The sequence below is a fragment of the Nerophis lumbriciformis genome, linkage group LG01 (genome assembly GCF_033978685.3).
Source record: "Nerophis lumbriciformis linkage group LG01, RoL_Nlum_v2.1, whole genome shotgun sequence".
Classification (NCBI taxonomy): domain Eukaryota; kingdom Metazoa; phylum Chordata; class Actinopteri; order Syngnathiformes; family Syngnathidae; genus Nerophis; species Nerophis lumbriciformis.
In genome coordinates, this window is record NC_084548.2 from 72,364,338 (window position 1) to 72,387,500 (window position 23,163).

Below are 23,163 nucleotides of genomic sequence, written 5' to 3' on the forward strand. Positions count from 1 at the left end.
GTACATTTTGGGACAGAGTTGTTAGAACGCTGGTTTTCAATATATTATTAAAGTTTGACTGAACTATCTGACTGTTTTTTTGACATTCACTTTAGCGCAGCGTTTTTTTGACATTCACTTTAGCGCAGCGTAGGCGCGGCTTATAGTCCGGGGCGGCTTATTGGTGGACAAAATTATGAAATATGTAATTCATAGAAGGTGCGGCTAATAATCCGGTGCGCCTAATAGTGCGGAAAATACGGTACATGCTTGTGTCTTTTCCCTTTAGCAGTTGTACAAACATCACGTCCACTGCATGCTGCCCCTGAAAAGCCACTGTGGCAGGGTGGGGTAGGTAGGCGGTGGGAGAGTTGGCTCTGGTCCAACCGGTATGACTCATGGCTGCAAACTGGTTTAGGGGATGACTGACGAGGTGCATGTTATGTCCGTGTACACAGCAGAGGGCTGATTACGTAAGTTCAAAAATGTAGCGTTTCAACTCATTCCTTCTCCACTTATGGGTGGAGGACACGGTGATATGCTGTGTTTAAACATGTTTCCACAATGGCATTTCCTGACAGAGGGACTTTTTACATTACTGCAACATGTACCAGACGTCTAACAGAAGTTTAAATATTTGCAGTGTTTCCTATTATTGCAGGGGTTATGTTCAAGACAAGAGATTGACCGATTATCTGTGCTGATATTCGGCATTTTGACGTATAATCATATTAGCCTTTTTTTTTTTTTTACAACTACAACAGAACTACATCAGCAGATACAATATATAGACTAGGGTTGTCCCGATACCAATGTTTTGGCACCGGTACCAAAATGTATTTCGATACTTATCTAAATAAAAGGGACCACAAAAATTGCATTATTGGCTTTATTTTAACAACAAATCTTAGGGTACATTAAAAACATATGTTTATTATTGCAATTTAATCCTTAATCAAAATAGTGAACAAACGAGACAACGTGTCTTTTAGTAGTAAGTAAACAAACAAAGGCTCCTAATTAGTCTGCTGACGTATGCAGTAACATATTGTGTGCTGCGTTGACCCTGGATCTCAGGAAACAGAGTGGACCGACACCAGCAGATGACATGGCACCCCAAACCATCACTGATGGTGGAAACTTTACACTAGACTTCAGGCAACGTGGATCCTGTGCCTCTCCTGTCTTCCTCCAGACTCTGGGACCTCGATTTCCAAAGGAAATGCAAAATTTGCATGGTTGGGTGATGGTTTGGGGTGCCATGTCATCTGCTGGTGTCGGTCCACTCTGTTTCCTGAGATCCAGGGTCAACGCAGCCGTCTACCAGCAAGTTTTAGAGCACTTCATGCTTCCTGCTGCTGACCTGCTCTATGGAGATGGAGATTTCAAGTTCCAACAGGACTTGGCGCCTGCACACAGCGCAAAATCTACCCGTGCCTGGTTTACGGACCATGGTATTTCTGTTCTAAATTGGCCCGCCAACTCCCCTGACCTTAGCCCCATAGAAAATCTGTGGGGTATTGTGAAAAGGAAGATGCAGAATGCCAGACCCAAAAACGCAGAAGAGTTGAAGGCCACTATCAGAGCAACCTGGGCTCTCATAACACCTGAGCAGTGCCAGAAACTCATCGACACCATGCCACGCCGCATTAACGCAGTAATTGAGGCAAAAGGAGCTCCAACCAAGTATTGAGTATTGTACATGCTCATATTTTTCATTTTCATACTTTTCAGTTGGCCAACATTTCTAAAAATCCCTTTTTTGTATTAGCCTTAAGTAATATTCTAATTTTGTGACACACGGAATTTTGGATTTTCATTTGTTGCCACTTCAAATCATCAAAATTAAATGAAATAAACATTTGAATGCATCAGTCTGTGTGCAATGAATAAATATAATGTACAAGTTACACCTTTTGAATGCAATTACTGAAATAAATCAAGTTTTTCAAAATATTCTAATTTACTGGCTTTTACCTGTAGATCTGATACCAAGTAGCTGCAGGATCATACATTGGTCATAATTTAAGTTATCATGTGTTCAGGGACGTATTTCCCAAGCTTATAAACATAATATGAATTTGAAAAAAGATTTTGTGACGATAAAAAATATTGATGTTATCGTTGTAGTATTGACTAGATACGCTCTGGTACTTGGTATCATTACAGTGGATGTCAGGTGTAGATCCACCCATGGCATTTGTTTACATTGTGACGGCGGTGAGATATTGTATCCTCCTACGGTGTGTAGTGAAGCATGTTTAGCTATTCCTCGTCCTCCAGTGTTAATGATACTTGCAAGAAACTCACTCTATTTGTCGCCATGGAGGCGAGGACTAGTGCAGGAGTCGGGAACCTTTTAGGCTGAGAGAGCCATGAAAGCCAAATATTTTAAAATGTATTTCCATGAGAGCCATATGATATTTTTTAACACTGAATACAACTAAATGTGTGCATTTTTAAGTAAGACCAACATTTTTACTCTTATTCTTTTTAATAACATTGCTATTATGAAGCTAACCAATAGTAAATAAAATACTTCTTACCATTAATGCAACTTCTTGAACAGGTGCGGTAGAAAACGGATGGATGGATTAAAATGCATGAGAATGTTTTATATTTTGAACGTTATTTTTAACACTGTGATTACCAGCGGAATTATTCATTACATGTTAAGCAATGTCAGCTAAGATTTATCTGAGAGCCAGATGCAGTCATCAAAAGAGCCACAGGTTCCCTACCCCTGGACTAGTGATTTAGAAGTAGCTAAAACACTGCAGACTGTTAAATAGCTAGTCATGTGTTAAAGCACCTCTTCCTGAGGGCGTTTCAGTGTTATAACTTCAACTTTATCTTTACTTTTTAAGCCAAAATGCGTCCGTTCTCCCTTTTCTGTCTACACACTGCCTCTGCTCGTAAGTACTCAGTGATTGTGCGCTGCCGAACATGCTCCTCTGCTCGTAAAACCAGTAATGTCACGACGTGACAACGACAATATGGCGACCCAGTACTATACAAACTGAGTATAGTACCGTTCTTGACTCATTAGTACCGCGATACTATACTAATACCGGTATACCGCATAACCCTACTATAAACCTTCACGCAGTCCAGGGGCCGTATTTATCAAGCGTCTTAGAATTACTCCTCAGAAGTCTGCTAAGAGTTGACTTATGAGTAAAGAAATTCTTCGCTGAAAGCTGCACTTAAAAGTTAGTTATCAAGCGTCTTACTCACACTTTCAGCGAAGTGTAGGACTGAATCTTAAGTGTCACACTCATAGCTGAATTACGACATTACTACGTGCCGTAAACGGAATTTTAGGTGACGTCATTTCTGTGTCCATAGAAATGACCAATCACGGAAGGGAATCCCTTGTCTAAGAATAAAGAAATATTTAAGTGGACAATGGGAGTGTATATTTTGACAATATACTACAAAATAATACAAAACAAACAAACAATATTGGCAATGAATCAAAAATACATGTTTCCTTTTCTTTCCAATTCATTTTCCCAGTGGCGAGATATCGAAGCATTGTGATGACCTTTAGTTCTGCTGTGTGATGTTGCTGATGAGATGACGCCCCTTATTATTAAATCTGTGACAAAAATAATACCCGCTCAGTCTAAAGGATAGCGTTTGATCAGCTGCTCGTCATCAAACAAAGCCAGGACATCCTTCCGCTCCCTGAACGTTCGCGCACGTCTCTCTCCCCTCAGTGCCATCCCCCGCTGGCAACTCCTAACCTCTTAGGACATCTTAAATATCGTGGAGAGTAAGAGTGATTCTTAGACTTAAGAAAGTTGATAAATAGCTTTTATTCTTCAGTTTGAGAGTAGGACTAAATTTCGCAAATTCTCAGGACTTAAGTGTAAAATGGCGCTCTAAGACGCTTGATAAATACGGTCCCAGATATTTACTATAGAAACACTAATTAAAGCGAAATGATAGTTTAAGTAGACTTTTTTTTTAACATTCAGTTTCTCTCTGGTAACATTTTCCCTTATTTCCGCTTAAAACCCACACTCGCTCTGGGCGTGTGAACAATCTGGTGTTCAAGTCACATTTTAGACGTCATGACCTGGGGGTGCTGCGCAAGAACATCAACAACCAGCCGACTGGGGGCAAAGACTGAACCCAAGACATGTTTTTAAAACATGTGTGTGAGTGAGACAAAGGTTATCTGCACATTCTCCCTTTTTTGTGGAAGCTTGATAAGAACTGCAGCTTGTAGACGGTTAAAAATAAAAAAAATAACAAAAGACCAGCTAATTTCGGTAAATACTGACAGAGTGGTAAAAAAAAAAAAAAAAAAGTATTTGACGACAACACTGCAAAACAAAATAAATATTGACTCTCCATCGGTGCGAAACAATGTTTGTTGATTTGGAGAAAATATGTGGTTTAATATGCATGAGTGACAGGTACGGTCGTGTATTGGTTCTAATCTTACATCCTCGATTTCCGTTGTTAATCCATTCCGAAGGGTATGTTGAAGATCTTAATCATTTGTCCAATTAATCCGCACCAAAAAATGTCAACACAAAACATTTTTATAGAGAATAGGACAGTCGGTAGGCATCATTTTAATCCTCGATTGTTTAGCTAGACCAGTGGTGCCCATTACGTCAGTGTTTTTCAACCACTGTGCCGCGAGATACAGTCTGGTGTGCCGTGGGAGATTATCTAATTTCACCTATTTGGGTTGAAAATATTTTTTGCAAACCAGTAATTATAGTCTGCAAATGATGTGTTGTTGTTGAGTGTCGGTGCTGTCCAGAGCTCGGCAGAGTAACCGTGTAATACTCTTCCATATCAGTAGGTGGCAGCAGGTAGCTAATTGCTTTGTAGATGTCGGAAACAGCGGGAGGCAGCGTGCAGGTAAAAAGGTGTCTAATGCTTAAACCAAAAATGAACAAAAAGGTGAGTGCCCCTAAAAAAAGGCATTGAAGCTTAGGGAAGGCTATGCAGAACGAAACTAAAACTGAACTGGCTACAAAGTAGACAAAAACAGAATGCTGGACGACAGCAAAGACTTACTGTGGAGCAAAGACCTTTAAAATGTAATATCGGAAATTATCGGGATGTTTTTTTTTATTATCGGTATCGTTTTTTAATTTTTTATTAAATCAACATAAAAAACACAAGATACACTTACAATTAGTTCACCAACCCAAAAAACCTCCCTCCCCCATTTACACTCATTCACACAAAAGGGTTGTTTATTTCTGTTATTAATATTCTGGTTCCTACATTATATATCAATATAGTCTGCAAGGGATACAGTCCGTAAGACCACATGATTGTGCGTGCTGCTGGTCCACTAATAGTACTAACCTTTAACAGTTAATTTTACTCATTTTCATTAATTACGAGTTTCTATGTAACTGTTTTTATATTGTTTTACTTTCTTTTTTATTCAAGAAAATGTTTTTAATTTATTTATCTTTTTTTTTTTTTTTTTTTTAAAAGGACCTTATCTTCACCATACCTGGTTGTCCAAATTAGGCATAATAATGTGTTAATTCCACGACTGTATATATCGTTATCGGTAATTAAGAGTTGGACGATATATCGGATATCGGCAAAAAAGCCATTATCGGACATCCCTAGTTGCTACAACTTTATTTGGCTTGTATGGTGGTTTATTTTGAAGGCATACTCAACTAAAAAAAAAGCACAGAGACTAAATCACTAGCCTGTGTTTAATCATACTAACCACAAGACAACGGTATAGAACAGCGAAATGTTTCTTCGGTGAAAATTGTTGCTTGAAAATGGGTCATATCCTTTTTTTCTACATTGAAAAGACTTCCTTGTGGTCTACAAAGCGTGTAATTGTAACTATACGCTACTTTGTATTAGAAACGGCAACAGCCAAGGATGCATGTGCATGTACGAGCCAGTCTGCCCCCATGGCAAAAAAGAAGGAGCTGATTGACTACAGCGTCAGACACGCGCAAAGCTCTTCAGGTAAAACTTTACCGTATATGGATAATCCACCGATGATAAGGGGCAAATTCCAATAGGATCCTTTAGCAGAAGTATAAAGGAAGGCAAGATTATTTTATAAGTATCTCTGCAATGCCTCCACGGTTCAATTTCATATTTTCAGGGCTTATGTAGATCCCGAATACGCAACAGCCGTACCAATAGGTACAAAAATTTGGTTTTGCATAATAGGGCCTTTTTAAAGCCGAATGGTTCTAAAATTGCGGTACCTCTGTAGTTCCTTTTCCCTTTGATTCAAAATGAAGGTACAAAGGCCTTGTTCACACTGCAGGTTAATTCAGATTTTTTTCATGTCCGTGTAAAAAGTGTGATTCCAAATTTTTCATATCCTACCAAGGCCTCGTCTGTCTTCTACGCACAATAATACGGTTCAGAAAATGTTGACTTAAATTGCACAAATTCCTTGAAGTCGCCACAAATGGGCCAGTACTGAGCTGAGGCCATGTTTACTTCCGTAAACACTGCGGCGTGTGCGATGTCAGGTCGGCATGCGGGTCAGATTGCATTCACATTAGAAATCGCATTCTTTTGGTAATGTGAACGGCCAATAAAAAGATAGGATTTGAACGAAGGTCCTGAGTAGTCGTGAGTTCAATCCCGGGGCTCGGGATCTTTCGGTGTGGAGTTTGCATGTTCTCCCCCGTTACTGCGTGGGTTCCCTCCGGGTACTCCGGCTTCCTCCCACCTCCAAAGACATGCACCTGGGGATAGGTTGATTGGCAACACTAAATTGGCCCTAGTGTGTGAATGTTGTCTGTCTATCTGTGTTGGCCCTGTGATGAGATGGCGACTTGTCCAGGGTGTACGCCGCCTTCCGCCCGAATGCAGCTGAGATACCTCGGCCTTCTTTCATCTCCGTAATATCGCTAAAATTCGTTCCATTTTGTCCACTAGCGACACTAAGATCATTATTCATGCGTTCGTTACGTCTCGATTACTGTAACGTATTATTTTGGGGTCTCCCTATGTCTAGCATTAAAAGATTACAGTTGGTACAAAATGCGGCTGCTAGACTTTTGACAAGAACAAGAAAGTTTGATCATATTACGCCTATACTGTATATACCTTTATATACATATATACATACCTATACTGGCTCACCTGCACTGGCTTCCTGTGCACTTAAGATGTGACTTTAAGGTTTTACTACTTACGTATAAAATACTACACGGTCTAGCTCCATCCTATCTTGCCGATTGTATTGTACCATATGTCCCGGCAAGAAATCTGCGTTCAAAGAACTCTGGCTTATTAGTGATTCCCAGAGCCCCAAAAAAGTCTGTGGGCTATAGAGCTTTTTCTATTGGGGCTCCAGTACTATGGAATGTTCTAGCAGTAACAGAGAGATGCTACCTCAGTAGTGGCATTTAAGTCCCATCTTAAAACTCATATGTATACTCTAGCCTTTAAATAGACCCCCTTTTGGACCAGTTGATCTGCCGTTTCTTTTCTATTCTCTTCTGCCCCCCTCTCGCTTGTGGAGGGGGGGACACAGGTCCGATTTCCAAGGATGAAGTGCTGGCTGTCCAGAGTCGGGACCCGGGGTGGACCGCTCGTCTGTGCATCAGTTTGGGACATCTCTGCGCTGCTGACCCGTCTCCGCTCGGGATGGTTTCCTGCTGGCCCCACTATGGACTGGACTCTTACTATTATGTTAGATTCACTATGGACTGGACTCTCACTATTATGTTAGATCCACTATGGACTGGACTCTCACTATTGTGTTAGATCCACTATGGACTGGACTCTCACTATTGTGTTAGATCCACTATGGACTGGACTTTCACAATATTATGTCAGACCCACTCGACATCCATTGCTTTCGGTCTCCCCTAGGGGGGGTGGGGGGGTGTTACCCACATATGCGGTCCTCTCCAAGGTTTCTCATAGTCATTCACATTGACGTCCCACTGGGGTGAGTTTTTCCTTGCCCTTATGTGGGCTCTGTACCGCGCATGTCGTTGTGGCTTGTACAGCCCTTTGAGACACTTGTGATTTAGGGCTATATCAGTGGTTCTTAACCTGGGTTCGATCGAACCCTAAGGGCTCAATGAGTCGGCCTCAGGGGTTCGACACACCCGACTAATCGTGTAAATAAAAACTTCTTCCAATCGACGTATTATGGATACCCCCAAACAATGTTCCCTCTAATTTTCCATATGCGTGAGCAAACGTAAAAACTCCTTGAGCATTCAGTGGAGCACATGTGAGCGACGTCAGACGTGCACATGCACTGTGGCCACACCTGCCCCAAACATGACTAAAAAACAAGTTACATTTTTTATTATTATAATCAAATGACAGCAGTCATTTCCATGAGATTATTTTCTAATATAAGTGTTTTGGCCCACTTACAATGACAATAACAAAAAATATTGTTTTTCATGAGCTGTGCACTAGTATTGTATGTCTGGGTGGGGGTCCTGCTTTGGGAATAATTTGTACCCCTTTCAGATATCGCATTTAGTTCCCACTAAAACAGTGGTTCTTAACCTTGTTGGAGGTACCGAACCCCACAAGTTTCATATGCGCATTTACCGAACCCTTCTTTAGTGAAAAATAAAATAGTTTTTTTTCAAATTCAAGAAAAAGTTATGTTTTTTTTACTGGTGCACAAAATGAACCGTGCATGAACATCACCTTGTTTAAAGAACAAAACCAACACAGTGCATGAACTCACAACAAATGACACACCTTACACCATGAATTGATTAACGTGGACCCCGACAAGTTGAAAAACTTATTCGGGTGTTACCATTTAGTGGTCAATTGTACGGAATATGTACTGTACTATTTCATATAATGTATTATCTTCCTTTGCAATCTGCTAGTAAAAGTTTCAATCGATCAATCAAACAACCTGCAAATCAGATGGAAAATTAGAGGGAACATTGTTTGGGGGTATCCATAATACGCCGATAGGGAGAAGTTTTTATTTACCGTATTTTCCGCACCATAAGCCGCCCTGGGTTATAAGCCGCGCCTTCAATGAACGGCATATTTCAAAACTTTGTCCACCTATAAGCCGGCCCCGTGTTATAAGCCGCATCTAACTGCGCTAAAGGAATGTCAAAAAAACAGTCAGATAGGTCAGTCAAACTTTAATAATATATTAAAAACCAGCGTGATGTGGGCGCGCATGGAGTCGTATATCAACATGGACGGAGCTGCGTGAAAAAAGCCACCCGGCCTCTTCGCGTAAACTTCCCTTAACCACTCGCTCATCTTTTCTTCATTCATCCATCCCTTCGAGTTAGCTTTTATGATGACGCCGGCTGGCAAGGTCTTCCTTTTGAATATCACCATGGGTGGAAGTTTCTGGCCATTAGCATGGCAAGCTAGAACCACAGTGAAGGATGACTTCTCATTCCCTGTGGTGCGAATATTCACCGTACGTGCTCCCGTTGTATCCACAGTGCGGTTCACAGGAATATCAAAAGTCAGTGGAACCTCGTCCATGTTGATAATGTTCTCTGGCCGGATCTTTTTTTCAGCTATCTTGTTTTTACAATATGCACGGAAAGTAGCCAGCTTTTCTTGAAAGTCTTTAGGCAGTTGCTGTGAAATAGTAGTCCGTGTGCGGATGGAGAGATTGCGTCTTTTCATGAACCGGAAACCTGTCGCTTAGTAGGAGCCATTTTGTGGTCTTTACAGATGTAAACACACAAAGGAAATGAAACGTAATATCCGCGCGCTTCTTCTTCTTCTTCTTCTTCTACGGGGGCGGGTGGTTGCTTACAGTAGAAGAAGAAGCGCTTCCTCTTCTATGGGGGCGGGTGCTTACCTTGGCGGTTGCTTGCGTAGAAGAAGAAGCACTTCCTCTTCTACGGGGAAAAAAGATGGCGGCTGTTTACCGTAGTTGCGAGACCTAAACTTTATGAAAATGAATCTTAATATTAATCCATATATAAAGCGCACCGGGTTATAAGCCGCACTGTCAGCTTTTGAGTAAATTTGTGGTTTTTAGGTGCGGCTAATAGTGCGGAAAATACGGTACACGATAAGTCGGATGTGTCTTTACCTACGTGGCGGAGGCTCCGCCGAACCCCTGAGGTTGACTCACCGAACCCCTAGGGTTCGATCGAACACAGGTTAAGAACCACTGCACTAAAACATTCACATGTTGCACAATGAGATGTAAACATGGGATCGTGTGTACATTACTGTAACTTTCTGTTTGTAAAATAAATCTTTATTAGTATTTCTTTAATATAACATAATTTCATGATTATTATTTATAAATTAAGATTAAATTAAGAAAAAAAAACATTTTGTTTTTCACTAGAGAAGGGTTCGGTGAATGCGCATATGAAACTGGTGGGGTTCAATACCTCCAACAAGGTTAAGAATAGGGATGATGCTCGAACTCGGTTTTCCCGGCTGTTCGATAAGAAAAGAACCGAGTCCTCGGACTCGAATCCCTTTTTGAGAACCGGTACCCGTTATCGAGACCACTAAAGTAAAGAAAAAGAGTTGGTTCTTTATTCGAATCCCTGGGAACGAATCCCTGGGAACGAATCCCGTCCCGACAAGAAATGACGTCACGTAGCTCAGTCATTTGTCACGGTGGGGTGCAGCGTTCTCCCGGGACGCAAAACTGACGGCTCCGGACGAAAGCGTGCTGGTAGGAGATGATTTATTTCTCATAAATCATACACATTACAACAGACACGTACGAAACAAAAGGAAAGCGTGCCGTTCGCACGAGAAGCTAAAGCAAAAACTTACTTAGCACAGGGATACTAGAAGCTAAGGTAACTTAGCACAGGAATCATGCGCTCGAAAACCAGAATGCCAACGTAACTGTTGCAAATGCAAACAATGAAGCCGCGACGAGTGACCGGAAAAGGCAGGCTTAAATAGAGTCTCTGATGAGGTGAAAATCATAAGTAACCATGGTGACTAAAACAAACCCCCGAAGTGCACAAAACAACTAGGGAAGTCCAAAACTAAGAGAACATAACTAAACAAAACATGATCCGACAAATATATACATCATTTACTGACCTTTTTATAATAAAATATCTGTGAATTAGTATATGCAACAGTTGTAATATGTAATTATTTAATTCAGTCATTATTAATATACTGAGATGAAGAATATCTTATTTTCAATAAGGTTGAAAATAGGCCGATATTATCGACTTGCCGATAAATGCGTTAAAATGTAATATCGGAAATTATCGTTTTTTTTATTATCAGTATCGTTTTTTTATTATTAAATCAACATAAAAAACACAAGATACACTTACAATTAGTGCACCAACCCAAAAAACCTCCCTCCCCCATTTACACTCATTCACACAAAAGGGTTGTTTCTTTCTGTTATTAATATTCTGGTTCCTACATTATACATCAAAATAGATATCAATACAGTCTGCAAAGGATACAGTCCGTAAGCACACATGATTGTGCGTGCTGCTGGTCCACTAATAGTACTAACCTTTAACACTTAATTTTACTCATTTTCATTAATTACTAGTTTCTATGTAACTGTTTTTATATTGTTTTACTTTCTTTTATATTCAAGAAAATGTTTTTAATTTATTTATTTTATTTTATTTTTTATTTTTTTTAAGTACCTTATCTTCACCATACCTGGTTGTCCAAATTAGGCATAATAATGTGTTAATTCCACAACTGTATATATCGGTTGATATCAGTATAAGTCATACTTGCCAACCTTGAGACCTCCGATTTCGGGAGGTGGGTGGGAGTGGGGCGTGGCTAAAAGGGGAGGAGTATATTTACAGCTAGAATTCACCAAGTCAAGTATTTCATATACGGTATATATATATATATATATATATATATATATATATATATATATATATATATATAACTAATACTTGACGTTCAGTGAATTCTAGCTATATATATATATATATATATATATATATATATATATATATATATATATATATACATATATATATATTTTATTATATGTATATATATATATATATATATATACACACACACACACACACAGGTATATATATATTAATTTTATTATATATAAAATAAATACTTGAATTTCAGTGTTCATTTATTTACACATATACACACACATACCACTCATCTACTCATTGTTGAGTTAAGGGTTGAATTGTCCATCCTTGTTCTATTCTCTGTCACTATTTTTCTAACCATGCTGAACTCTGATGATGCATTGATGTGTGGCACGCACAAAAGTGCTTTCATCAAATGCACTAGATGGCAGTATTGTCCTGTTTAAGAGTGTCACAACATTGCTGTTTACGGCAGACGAACTGCTATACGGTACATAAAAACGTGACTGCTGTTGTTGTGTGTTGTTGCCGCGCTGGGAGGACGTTAATGAAACTGCCTAACAATAAACCCACATAAGAAACCAAGAACTCGCCCTCCATCATTCTACAGTTATAACGTGATTGGGCAGGTATGCTGGCTATATTGTGGGTTAGCGGACTCAGGTCCTAATGGACCTGAGTCCGCCTGAATTTCGGGAGAAAATTTGTCCCGGGAGGTTTTCGGGAGAGGCGCTGAATTTCGTGAGTCTCCCGGAAAATCCGGGAGGGTTGGCAAGTATGGTATAAGTTGATATCGGTATCGGTAATTAAAGAGTTGGACAATATCGGAATATCGGCAAAAAGCCATTATTGGACATCCCTAGTTGAAAGTATTTCTCATAATTCTTCTTCTTTGTACTTTGTAAGCACTATTCATTTGAACAACCTACATATCAGTACAATGTTTAACTTCTTTACTTAATCCATCCCATCGTTTAATTCCACATCATTTTAGCTGTTTGCAATTTTACCAAATCATCGCACTTTAATATTTTTGACTCGATAAATAAAGTGTTTGTATGTTCTCTATATCCAACATTATGTATCAGTCTAATTGATCTTTTATGTTACACGGTTAACGCATGTAGCGCACATTTGTAGTTATTTCCCCACATTTCTGCACAATAACTCAGATATGGCAATACTAGTGATGGGTCCGGCAACACCGATGCATCGGCGCATGCGTCGAGCACATAGAGCGAAACCCTGTGTCGGTGGGCGTACCGCTTTTAGAAAGTCACGTGACCGATCATGAGCTGTTTTGGTCACGTGACCGATACGCAAACTGTGTCGCACTCCCGCCTCCTCTGTGCCCTGTGAGCGGGTCTTTTCTACAGCCGGAGAAATAATAACTAAGAAGAGACGACTGAAGTGTTGATAACAACCAAACCTAACCCCCCCCCCCTATATCCCACACCCCGGATTGTAAATAATGTAAATAATTCAATGTATATACTCTGATGATTAACTTGTGTGATGACTGTATTATGATGTTAGTATATATCTGTATCATTAATCAATTTAAGTGGACCCCGACTTAAACAAGTTGAAAAACTTATTGGGGGGTTACCATTTAGTGGTCAATTTTATGGAATATGTACTTCACTGTGCAATCTACTAATAAAAGTCTCAATCAATCAATGAAAGAAATCGTCTAAAATTGAATACGTTGGAAAATTTGTTTTTTTTTTATAAATAAAAATGTGTAAAAAATTAATTTAAAAAAATCCCAGTCCACAAACATCCTCATTCACAACACATTCTCTTAGATTTCCATGTTCATATTTCTTATTGACTGTATCTAAAAAAGATAAAAATATATTTTTATTTAAATGAAGATATGAAATAATCCTAAATGAAATACAATGACTTGGTTTATATTATTGTATATACTAGGTCATAAAATCAGTGTCAGTTGAGTCGGTCCATAGGTTGCCTGTAGGGATTTTTCATGTCCAGCAGATGTCAGTACCGTATTTTCCGCACTATAAGGCGCACCTAAAAACCACAAATTTTCTCAAAAGCTGACAGTGCGCCTTATAACCCGGTGCGCTTTATATATAGATAAATATTAAGATTCATTTTCATAAAGTTTCGGTCTCGCAACTTCGGTAAACAGCCGCCATCTTTTTTCCCGGTAGAACAGGAAGCGCTTCTTCTTCTACGCAAGCAACCGCCAAGGTAAGCACCCACCCCCATAGAACAGGAAGCGCTTCTTCTTCTACTGTAAGCAACCACCCGCCCGCATAGAAGAAGAAAAAGCGCGCGGATATCACCGTACGTTTCATTTCCTTTGTGTGTTTACATCTTTAAAGACCACAAAACTGCTCCTACTAAGCGACCGGGATCCGGTTCATGAAAAGACGCAATCTCTCCATCCGCACACGGATTACTATTTCACAGCAACTGATATTCCTGTGAACCGCACTGTGGATACAACGGGAGCACGTACGGTGAATATTCGCACCACAGGGAATGAGAAGTCATCCTTCACTGTGGTTCTAGCTTGCCATGCTAATGGCCAGAAACTTCCACCCATGGTGATATTCAAAAGGAAGACCTTGCCAAAAGAGACCTTTCCAGCCGGCGTCATCATAAAAGCTAACTCGAAGGGATGGATGAAGAAAAGATGAGCGAGTGGTTAAGGTAAGTTTAAGTTTACGCGAAGAGGCCGGGTGGCTTTTTTCACGCAGCTCTGTCCATGTTGATATACGTATGTTTGTGATTGCACATTTGCGTACATTTTGGGAGTGAACAGAGTTGTTAGAACGCTGGTTTTTAATATATTATTAAAGTTTAACTGACCTATCTGACTGTTTTTTTGACATTCCTTTAGCGCAGTTAGATGCGGCTTACAACACCGGGCGGCTTATAGGTGGACAAAGTTTTGAAATATGCCGTTCATTGAAGGCGCGGCTTATAACCCAGGGCGCCTTATGGTGCGGAAAATACGGTATTTAGTGACACAGTATCGACACAGTATCAATACAGTTTTGCAATGTGTCGAAACGCTTCATGACGCCTCATCAACCCATCACTAGGTAATACTATAGTAGCGAGCAGTAGAGAATGTGAAGTGATTTGTTAAACCAAATATTGTGTTTTGTTTTTTTTACATATACAACAACCTATCTGGACTCGATAAGGCATACTTGCCAATCTCAAGGTTGGCAAGTATGCTGGAGCCTAAGTCCCATCTTAAAACTAATTTGTATACTCTAGCCTTTAAATAGCCCCCCTGTTAGACCAGTTGATCTGCCGTTTCTTTTCTTTTCTCCTCTGCTCCCCTTTTCCTTGAGGGTGGGGGGGGGGGGGGCACAGGTCCGGTGGCCATGGATGAAGTGCTGGCTGTCCAGAGTCGGGACCCGGGGTGGACCGCTCGCCTGTGCATCGGCTGAGAACATCTCTGCACTGCTGACCCGTCTCCGCTCGGGATGGTGTCCTGCTGGCCCCACTATGGACTGGACTCTTACTATTATGTTGGATCCACTATGGACTGGACTCTCACAATATTATGTCAGACCCACTCGACATCCATTGCTTTCGGTCTCCCCTAGAGGGGGGGGGGGGTTTACCCACATATGCGGTCCTCTCCAAGGTTTCTCATAGTCATTCACATCGACGTCCCACTGGGGTGAGTTTTTCCTTGCCCTTATGTGGGCTTTGTACCGAGGATGTCGTTGTGGCTTGTGCAGCCCTTTGAGACACTTGTGATTTAGGGCTATATAAATAAAGATTGATTGATTGATTGATTGATAAGGAATCGGTTCGAGAAGAGGATTCGATAATAGGCTCGAACTCGATAATTTCTTATCAAACATCATCCCTATTTAAGAACTACTGGTCTATATAAATAAACATTGATTGATTGATAGGGTCCAGCGACCCCAAAAGGGACAAGCGGTAGAAAATGGATGGATGGATGGAAGTAAACATTGATTGATTGACATCGATTGATCTTATCTAAGATTAAGTAATGGGACGTTTTAAAGTGAAGGTCAACAGGGCAAAGGGTGAGCTTTTTTATCAAGGAGTTCCAGCATTTTGTGGGTCTTTAAAAATGTAGTTTGGAGTCACTTGAGCGGTTAATTCGGAAGAAGTGTCGATCACTTTTGACAAAGTCGTTACGTAGCTTAATTTAGGACGAAAAATGGCCCGATTACGGTTCTACAAGGAAGCGGCGACGATGTCTACCGTGAAGAAGCGAAGCTGAAAGCACTGAAACATGAATTAGTTCGTCAAATAAATGCTTTTAAGGGACTTTTCCAACGTGACTGGTATCGCAATGTGCTCGGCTAGGCTAGGCTAACGTTAGCCGGCTAGCATTTAGCTTCGCGACTTAAAAGACCGAGATAAAAAAAACAACTAACAATGGCGGCCGACCCGTCTTCTTACCTTTGAGTTGAGGAGTTTAGGCGCTAGCCTGCTGACGGTGAGGAACGACATGGTTGTCTTGTGTTTTAACGTCTTTCTTCAGGCGTCTTCTCCGTAGGTGTGGAAGCCGCTGCCGGTGCACCGCGGAGCCGCTTGAAGGTTCCGCTGAAGGAGCCGCTTGAAGGTGCCCCTCCGAACAACCGAAGGTTGAAGAGGGATCCGGGCCCGCATGGAGTCTCGACGGTGATTGGAGGACGAGCCGGAAGCGCGTGATGACGTAGAGGCATGTGATTGGTGTAGGCATCGAGGCTCCGACGCTCATTGGACGAAGTCCGTGACGAAGAGTAGCGCACCAGTGCGCGTTCAAGACTAAAGTTGACTAACAATTCACTTATCTATCAGATTATCAAGCATAACGTAAACAGTTTCATGTTCATCCTTTATTCAATTACATGTAAACAAACAAACACGTGTTTGTGCTTTTTAAATAGGGTGTACCAGGCCCGGCCCTAACCAATCTGGCGCCCTAGGCAAGATTTTAGGTGGCGCCCCCCCCCACATCGGCAGTGAAGTGTATATACTCACAAGAAACCGAATAGCTTTGTCTTTGACCTTTTTTTTTTACTTAAAGAAAGCAAGTTAACAATCAGAATAGTTAACAAGATTTAAAAAAAAAAATGAATAAATAAATGAATGCAAAAAATAAAAAATGAATATATGAAATACAATATTTTTTACATACATATTGCTTAATTAACATTAATGATGTGCACTTTAACAACTAGGCTTACAACTATACCTAATATATAAAGGGGTGGAAAAGTGACTATTACCTGCAGGGCAAACATTAGCTAACCAGAAGGCAATAACAATGTAAACAAAAAACACCTGCTTAAAAGATCTAATACAAATGTCCCTGAGGAATGTAAGGTGGGAGTACTGTAATTATCTAACGTTACATTATTATTTTCCATAACAATTTAGCCCCCTCCACAATATTAACCCGACGTTAAAACAGAACTAGCTATTTATTGATTAGCAATTGCCGACTCATGTAACATTAGCTTAATGCTAAAAAGCCAGGTTACTATCACATTCTGTAACAGACAAATAATTTCATGTAGGCTAACGTTACCTACCTGCTACCTCTGTCTTTTTCTCGTTTCTCCTCCTCTTCTTTTCTCTTTTTTCTTCCCTGGGCACCTGACAGTTTTGGCCGTTTTGACATCTTGTGTTGATTTTTTGATGTGGTGACGTCCAAAAAGAGTCATGATACGGGAAGGGAGGGGGCGCACCGTGCAGGGGGGGGGGGGGGGCAATGTTGTAACAAATAATATTTCTATTAAATAGGCTTTACTTTGCATTTTAATTAACGTGGGATTATTTTTTTGTATTTAGAAATAATAGTACCACCTTTTTTTCTCTTTTTTTTTTTTTTTCTCTCCAACATTTGTGGCACTTGCGTGGCGCCCCCTGATGGACGGCGCCCTTAGCATTTGCCTATACGGCCTATGCCACGGGCCGGCCCTGCTCACCCTGGTTGATATAGACAGCAGGACGGTGGCCATGGAAGTCGGAACCCGCTAAGGAGTGTGTAACAACCCACCTGCCGAATCAACTAGCCCTGAAAATGGATGGCGCTGGAGCGTCGGGCCCATATACCCGGCCGTCGTCGGCAGCGAGACGCGCTTGGAGGTGAGCTCAGCGCGGCTCCCATATGATTGCGCACTGGTGTGCGTCTGGGTCGTGACAGCGTGGCACGCGAATGTCTGTGCTGCATTGGATCAGTCTCCTTTCTTTAACAGGCAAAAGCTTTATAACCTCACTAATGCCTTGCATCGTCTATATTAGATATATAACAACGGGCGGGTGCGGTTCTGATCAAATGTTACATCGGGTGGATGGCGGATGGTTGACGACTTTCTGATGCGGTTGCGGATGAAATAATTGCCTATCCGCGCATCTCTAGAGGACAGCCTTTTTTCACGAAGGGAGGACAACTGGGTGACAAGAAATAAATCATCCAGACTAGAGATAAATTGTATTATTATGTTTATCTTACCTACAAATAAATATATTTATTAATAATTTAAAAAAAAAAAACTAAATACATTTTTACTATATTTTGCTAAAAACATCAAAATTAATTGTATTTTTTCTGACTCCTTATTACATCCAGGCATTAAAATCATACATTAAAATAAACATATTTGAAATAATACATTTTAAATTACCCTAATAATTCATTTAAAATGACCATATTTAATTATTAAAATAATTGCTTGTTTATCAACAACTTTAGCATTTTATTCATTACATTTTGAAACTCTCAGAAGCCAAGTTATGTTATATTCCTTAATATTTATTCATGCAAGTTTGAAGTATCAATTATCTAAACACAGTTTTGTTTGCATATTTTCAGGATGTAGATATATATATATATATATATATATATATATATATATATATATATATATATATATATATATATATATATATATATATATATGTATGAAATACTTGACTTGGTGAATTCTAGCTGTCAATATACTCCTCCCCTCTAAACCACGCCCTCAACCACGCCCTGCCCCACCCCCGACCACGCTCCCACCCCTACCTCCCGAAATCGGAGGTCTCAAGGTTGGCAAGTATGCTGGAGCCTATCCCAGTTTACATACAATAATAAAAAAAACTATTCACACTCACATTTACACCCGTGGACAATTTAGAGAAATGTGCCAGATAAAAAAAACGAGCCGCGGGCCAAAAATGGCCCCCAGGTCACACCTCCCACATTAAAGTTTTGGACTAAAAAGTAGTATTTTTTGGGGAAATGTTTTTATATTTAGAGGAATTTTTTTTTTTTAATTCCTAACTTTATTATAATTAATTAATTTTATGTTAAAGAGCCTGGGAACGCCTGGGATTGATTGATTGATTGATTGATTGAGACTTTTATTAGAAGATTGCACAGTACAGTACATATTCCATACAATCGACCACTAAATGGTAACACCCGAATAAGTTTTTCAACTTGATTAAGTCGGGGTCCTCGGACGAAGCTGCTGGGGAGAGAGAAGTCTGGGCTTCCCTGCTTAGGCTGCTGCCCCCGCGACCCGACCTCGGATAAGCGGAAGAAGATGGATGGATGAATGGATGTTAAAGATAAGAAGAGGACGCATCAAAAACAAAGTATGTGCTAAATATAGCACCCAAGCCGCACTTTGGACACCCCTGACATAAATAAAATTAAAGTTGGGTATTATTTTATACTGAAAAGTCGTATTTTTTGACAAAAAGTTACGTTTATTTCTAAAAAAAAGGATCATATATTTAGGGGAAAAAATGTGGAAAAAAGTCCTAACTTTGTTAATAGTTTAGTAAAAGTAGTCTTTTTGGCAAAAACGTTTATATTTAGAGGAAAAAAGTAAAAAAAAAAAGTCCTAACTTTATTATAATTAATTAATTTTATGTTAAAAATCAGAAGAGGACGACTCAAAAACAAGGTATGTGCTAAATATAGCACCCAGGCCGTACTTTGGACACCCCTGACATAAATAAAATTAAAGTTGAATATAATTTTATACTGAAAAGTAGTATTTTTTGACAAAAAGTTCAGTGTATTTCTAAAGAAAAGAATGCTATATTTAGAAAAAAGAATGTGGGAAAAAGTCCTAACTTTGTTAATAGTTTAAAATTAGCCTTGGGCAAAAAAGTAGTATATATGTATAATATGTCACACCTCGGACGCCTCTTACACAGAGGAGATTAAAGTTTTACACTAAAAAGTAGTATTTTGGGGGGAAACGCTTTTATATTTAGAGGAAAAAAGTAAAGAAAAGTCCTAACTTTATCATAATTAATTAATTTTATGTTGAAAATGAGAAAAGGACAAATCAAAAACACAGTATGTGCTAAATATAGCACCCAAGCCGCACTTTGGACACCCTTGACATAAATAAAATTAAAGTTGAAAATTATTTTATACTGAAAAGTCGTATTTTTTGACAAAGAGTTACGTTTATTTCTAAAGAAAAGGATAATATATTTAGAATTTTTTTTTTTGAAAAAAGTCCTAACTTTGTTAATAGTTTAAAACTAGCCTTGGGCAAAAAAGTGACAACATTATGACAGTAAATACCTTTATTTTGGTAAAGTCATTAATAAAAAATTAATTTAATATTTTACAATGTTAACCAATAAAAAATAAGTAAAACAAAAAAAAGACCATGGAGCCACACTTTCACAACCCTGACATAGACCAGAGTAAAGTTTTTTTTCTTCTTCTTGAAAAAAGAAGAATATGTTGTATATTGTATATTTTAAAAGTCTCAATTTTTAAAATAAATATCTAATTGTTAGAATTTTGCAGGACCAATAAAAACGAGCTGAGGGCCAAAAATGGCCCCCGGGTCGAACTTTGGACACCTCTTACACAGAAGAGATTGAAGTTTTGGACTAAAAAGTAGTATTTTTGGGGAAACCGTTTTTATATTTAAAGGAAAAAAGTCAAAAAAAAAAAAGTCCTAACTTTATTATAATTATTTAATTTTATGTTAAAAATAAAATGAGGGCGAATCAAAAACAAGGTATGTGCTAAATATAGCACCCAAGCCGCACTTTGGACACCCCTGACATAAATAAAATTAAAGTTGAAAATTATTTTATACTGAAAAGTCGTATTTTTTGACAAAAAGTTACGTTTATTTCTAAAGAAAAGGATAATATATTTAGAGAGAAAAAAATGTGAAAAAAGTCCCAACTTTGTTAATAGTTTAAAATTAGCCTTGGGCAAAAAAGTGACAACATTATGACATTGAATACCTTTATTTTGGTAAGGTAATTAATAATAAATTCATTTTGAACTTAACTTTTAAAATACATATCTTATTTTTAGAAGTTTGCAGGGCAAAAGTCATTAATAACTAATTAATTTAATATTTTACAATGTCAACCAATAAAAAATAAGTTAAAAAAAAATGACCATGGAGCCACACTTTTCACAACCCTGACATAGACCAGATTAAAAATGATTTTCTTCTTCTTGAAAAAAAAAAAAATATATAGATGTTGTATATTGTATATTTTAAAAGTCTTAACTTAAATTTTTTTTAATTTTTTTTTTATTTGATAGGGAAATCATAGCAGGTACTAAGAAACAGGCACTTTTCCCCCTCGCCCCCTAAAAAAATAAAATACAAAGAAAAAGACCATTTTCCGCCCCCCTCCCCCATCTTACATTTCAGTCACAGTCAAAGTCTTAACTTTTAAAATAAATATCTTATTCTTACAATTTTGGAGGGCCAATAAAAACTGAGCTCCGTACTTTGGACACCACTGACATAAATAGGTTTAAAGTTGGATATTATTTCATACTGAAAAGTAGTATTTTTTTGACAAAAAGTTATGTTTACTTCCAAATAAAAGGATAATATATTTAGAGAAAAAATTTGAAAAAAAGTCCTAACTTTGTTAATAGTTTAAAATTAGCCTTGGGCAAAAAAGTGACAACATTATGACATTGAATACCTTTATTTTGGTAAGGTACCGTATTTTTCGGAGTATAAGTTGCACCGGAGTATAAGTCGCACCTGCCGAAAATGCATAATAAAAAAGGAAAAAAACATATATAAGTCACATTGGAGCCCGGTATGTGCTAAATATAGTACCCAAGCCGCACTTTGGACACCCCTGACATAAATAAAATTAAAGTTGAAAATTATTTTATACTGAAAAGTCGTATTTTTTGACAAAAAGTTACGTTTATTTCTAAAGAAAAGGATAATATATTTAAAGAAAAAAAATGTGAAAAAAGTCCCAACTTTGTTAATAGTTTAAAATTAGCCTTGGGCAAAAAAGTGACAACATTATGACATTGAATACCTTTATTTTGGTAAGGTAATTAAAAATAAATTAATTTTGAACTTAACTTTTAAAACACATATCTTAATTTTTAGAAGTTTGCAGGGCAAAAGTCATTAATAACTAATTAATGTAATATTTTACAATGTCAACCAATAAAAAACAAGTTAAAAAAAAATGACCATGGAGCCACACTTTTCACAACCCTGACATAGACCAGATTAAAAATGATTTTCTTCTTCTTGAAAAAAAAAAATATATATATATAGATGTTGTATATTGTATATTTTAAAAGTCTTAACTTAAATTTTTATTTTATTTTTTATTTATTTATTTATTTGATAGGGAAATCATAGCAGGTACTAAGAAACAGGCACTTTTCCCCCTCGCCCCCTAAAAAAATAAAATACAAAGAAAAAGACAATTTTCCACCCCCTCCCCCATCTTACATTTCAGTCACAGTCAGTCTTAACTTTTAAAATAAATATCTTATTCTTACAATTTTGGAGGGTCAATAAAAACTGAGCTCCGTACTTTGGACACCACTGACATAAATAGGATTAAAGTTGGATATTATTTCATACTGAAAAGTAGTATTTTTTTGACAAAAAGTAAAGTTTATTTCCAAATAAAAGGATAATATATTTAGAGCAAAAATTTGGAAAAAAGTCCTAACTTTGTTAATAGTTTAAAATTAGCCTTGGGCAAAAAAGTGACAACATTATGACATTGAATACCTTTATTTTGGTAAGGTACCGTATTTTTCGGAGTATAAGCCGCACCTGCCGAAAATGCATAATAAAAAAAGGAAAAAAACATATATAAGTCGCACTGGAGCCCGGCCAAACTATGAAAAAAACTGCGACTTATAGTCCAAAAAATACGGTAATTAATAATAAATTAATTTTGAACTTAACTTTTAAAATACATATCTTATTTTTAGAAGTTTGCAGGGCCAATAAAAAATGAGCTGAGGCCCTGGACAGCCCTTACATTGACGATGAATCATGACAACAAAGAAGCACAATTTTGCTGCAAAACAAGAAATGCATATTTTTAATTGTGAAGGTTTTGTGGACAAAAATCCTTGCGGTGCAACGTC

At 38.3% G+C, this 23,163-nt stretch overlaps 1 protein-coding gene across 1 annotated transcript in view; it reads right to left on the bottom strand.

The window, feature by feature from the left end:
- cs (citrate synthase) overlaps positions 1–16,423 on the bottom strand; it is a 56,411-nt gene extending 39,988 nt beyond the window's left edge. Inside the window, exon 1 of the mRNA XM_061925499.1 lies at positions 16,221–16,423. Coding sequence (XP_061781483.1) covers positions 16,221–16,271 — 51 coding nt within the window. The 5' untranslated portion in view covers positions 16,272–16,423. The remainder of the gene's footprint in view (positions 1–16,220) is intronic.
- Positions 16,424–23,163: the final 6,740 nt, after the last annotated feature.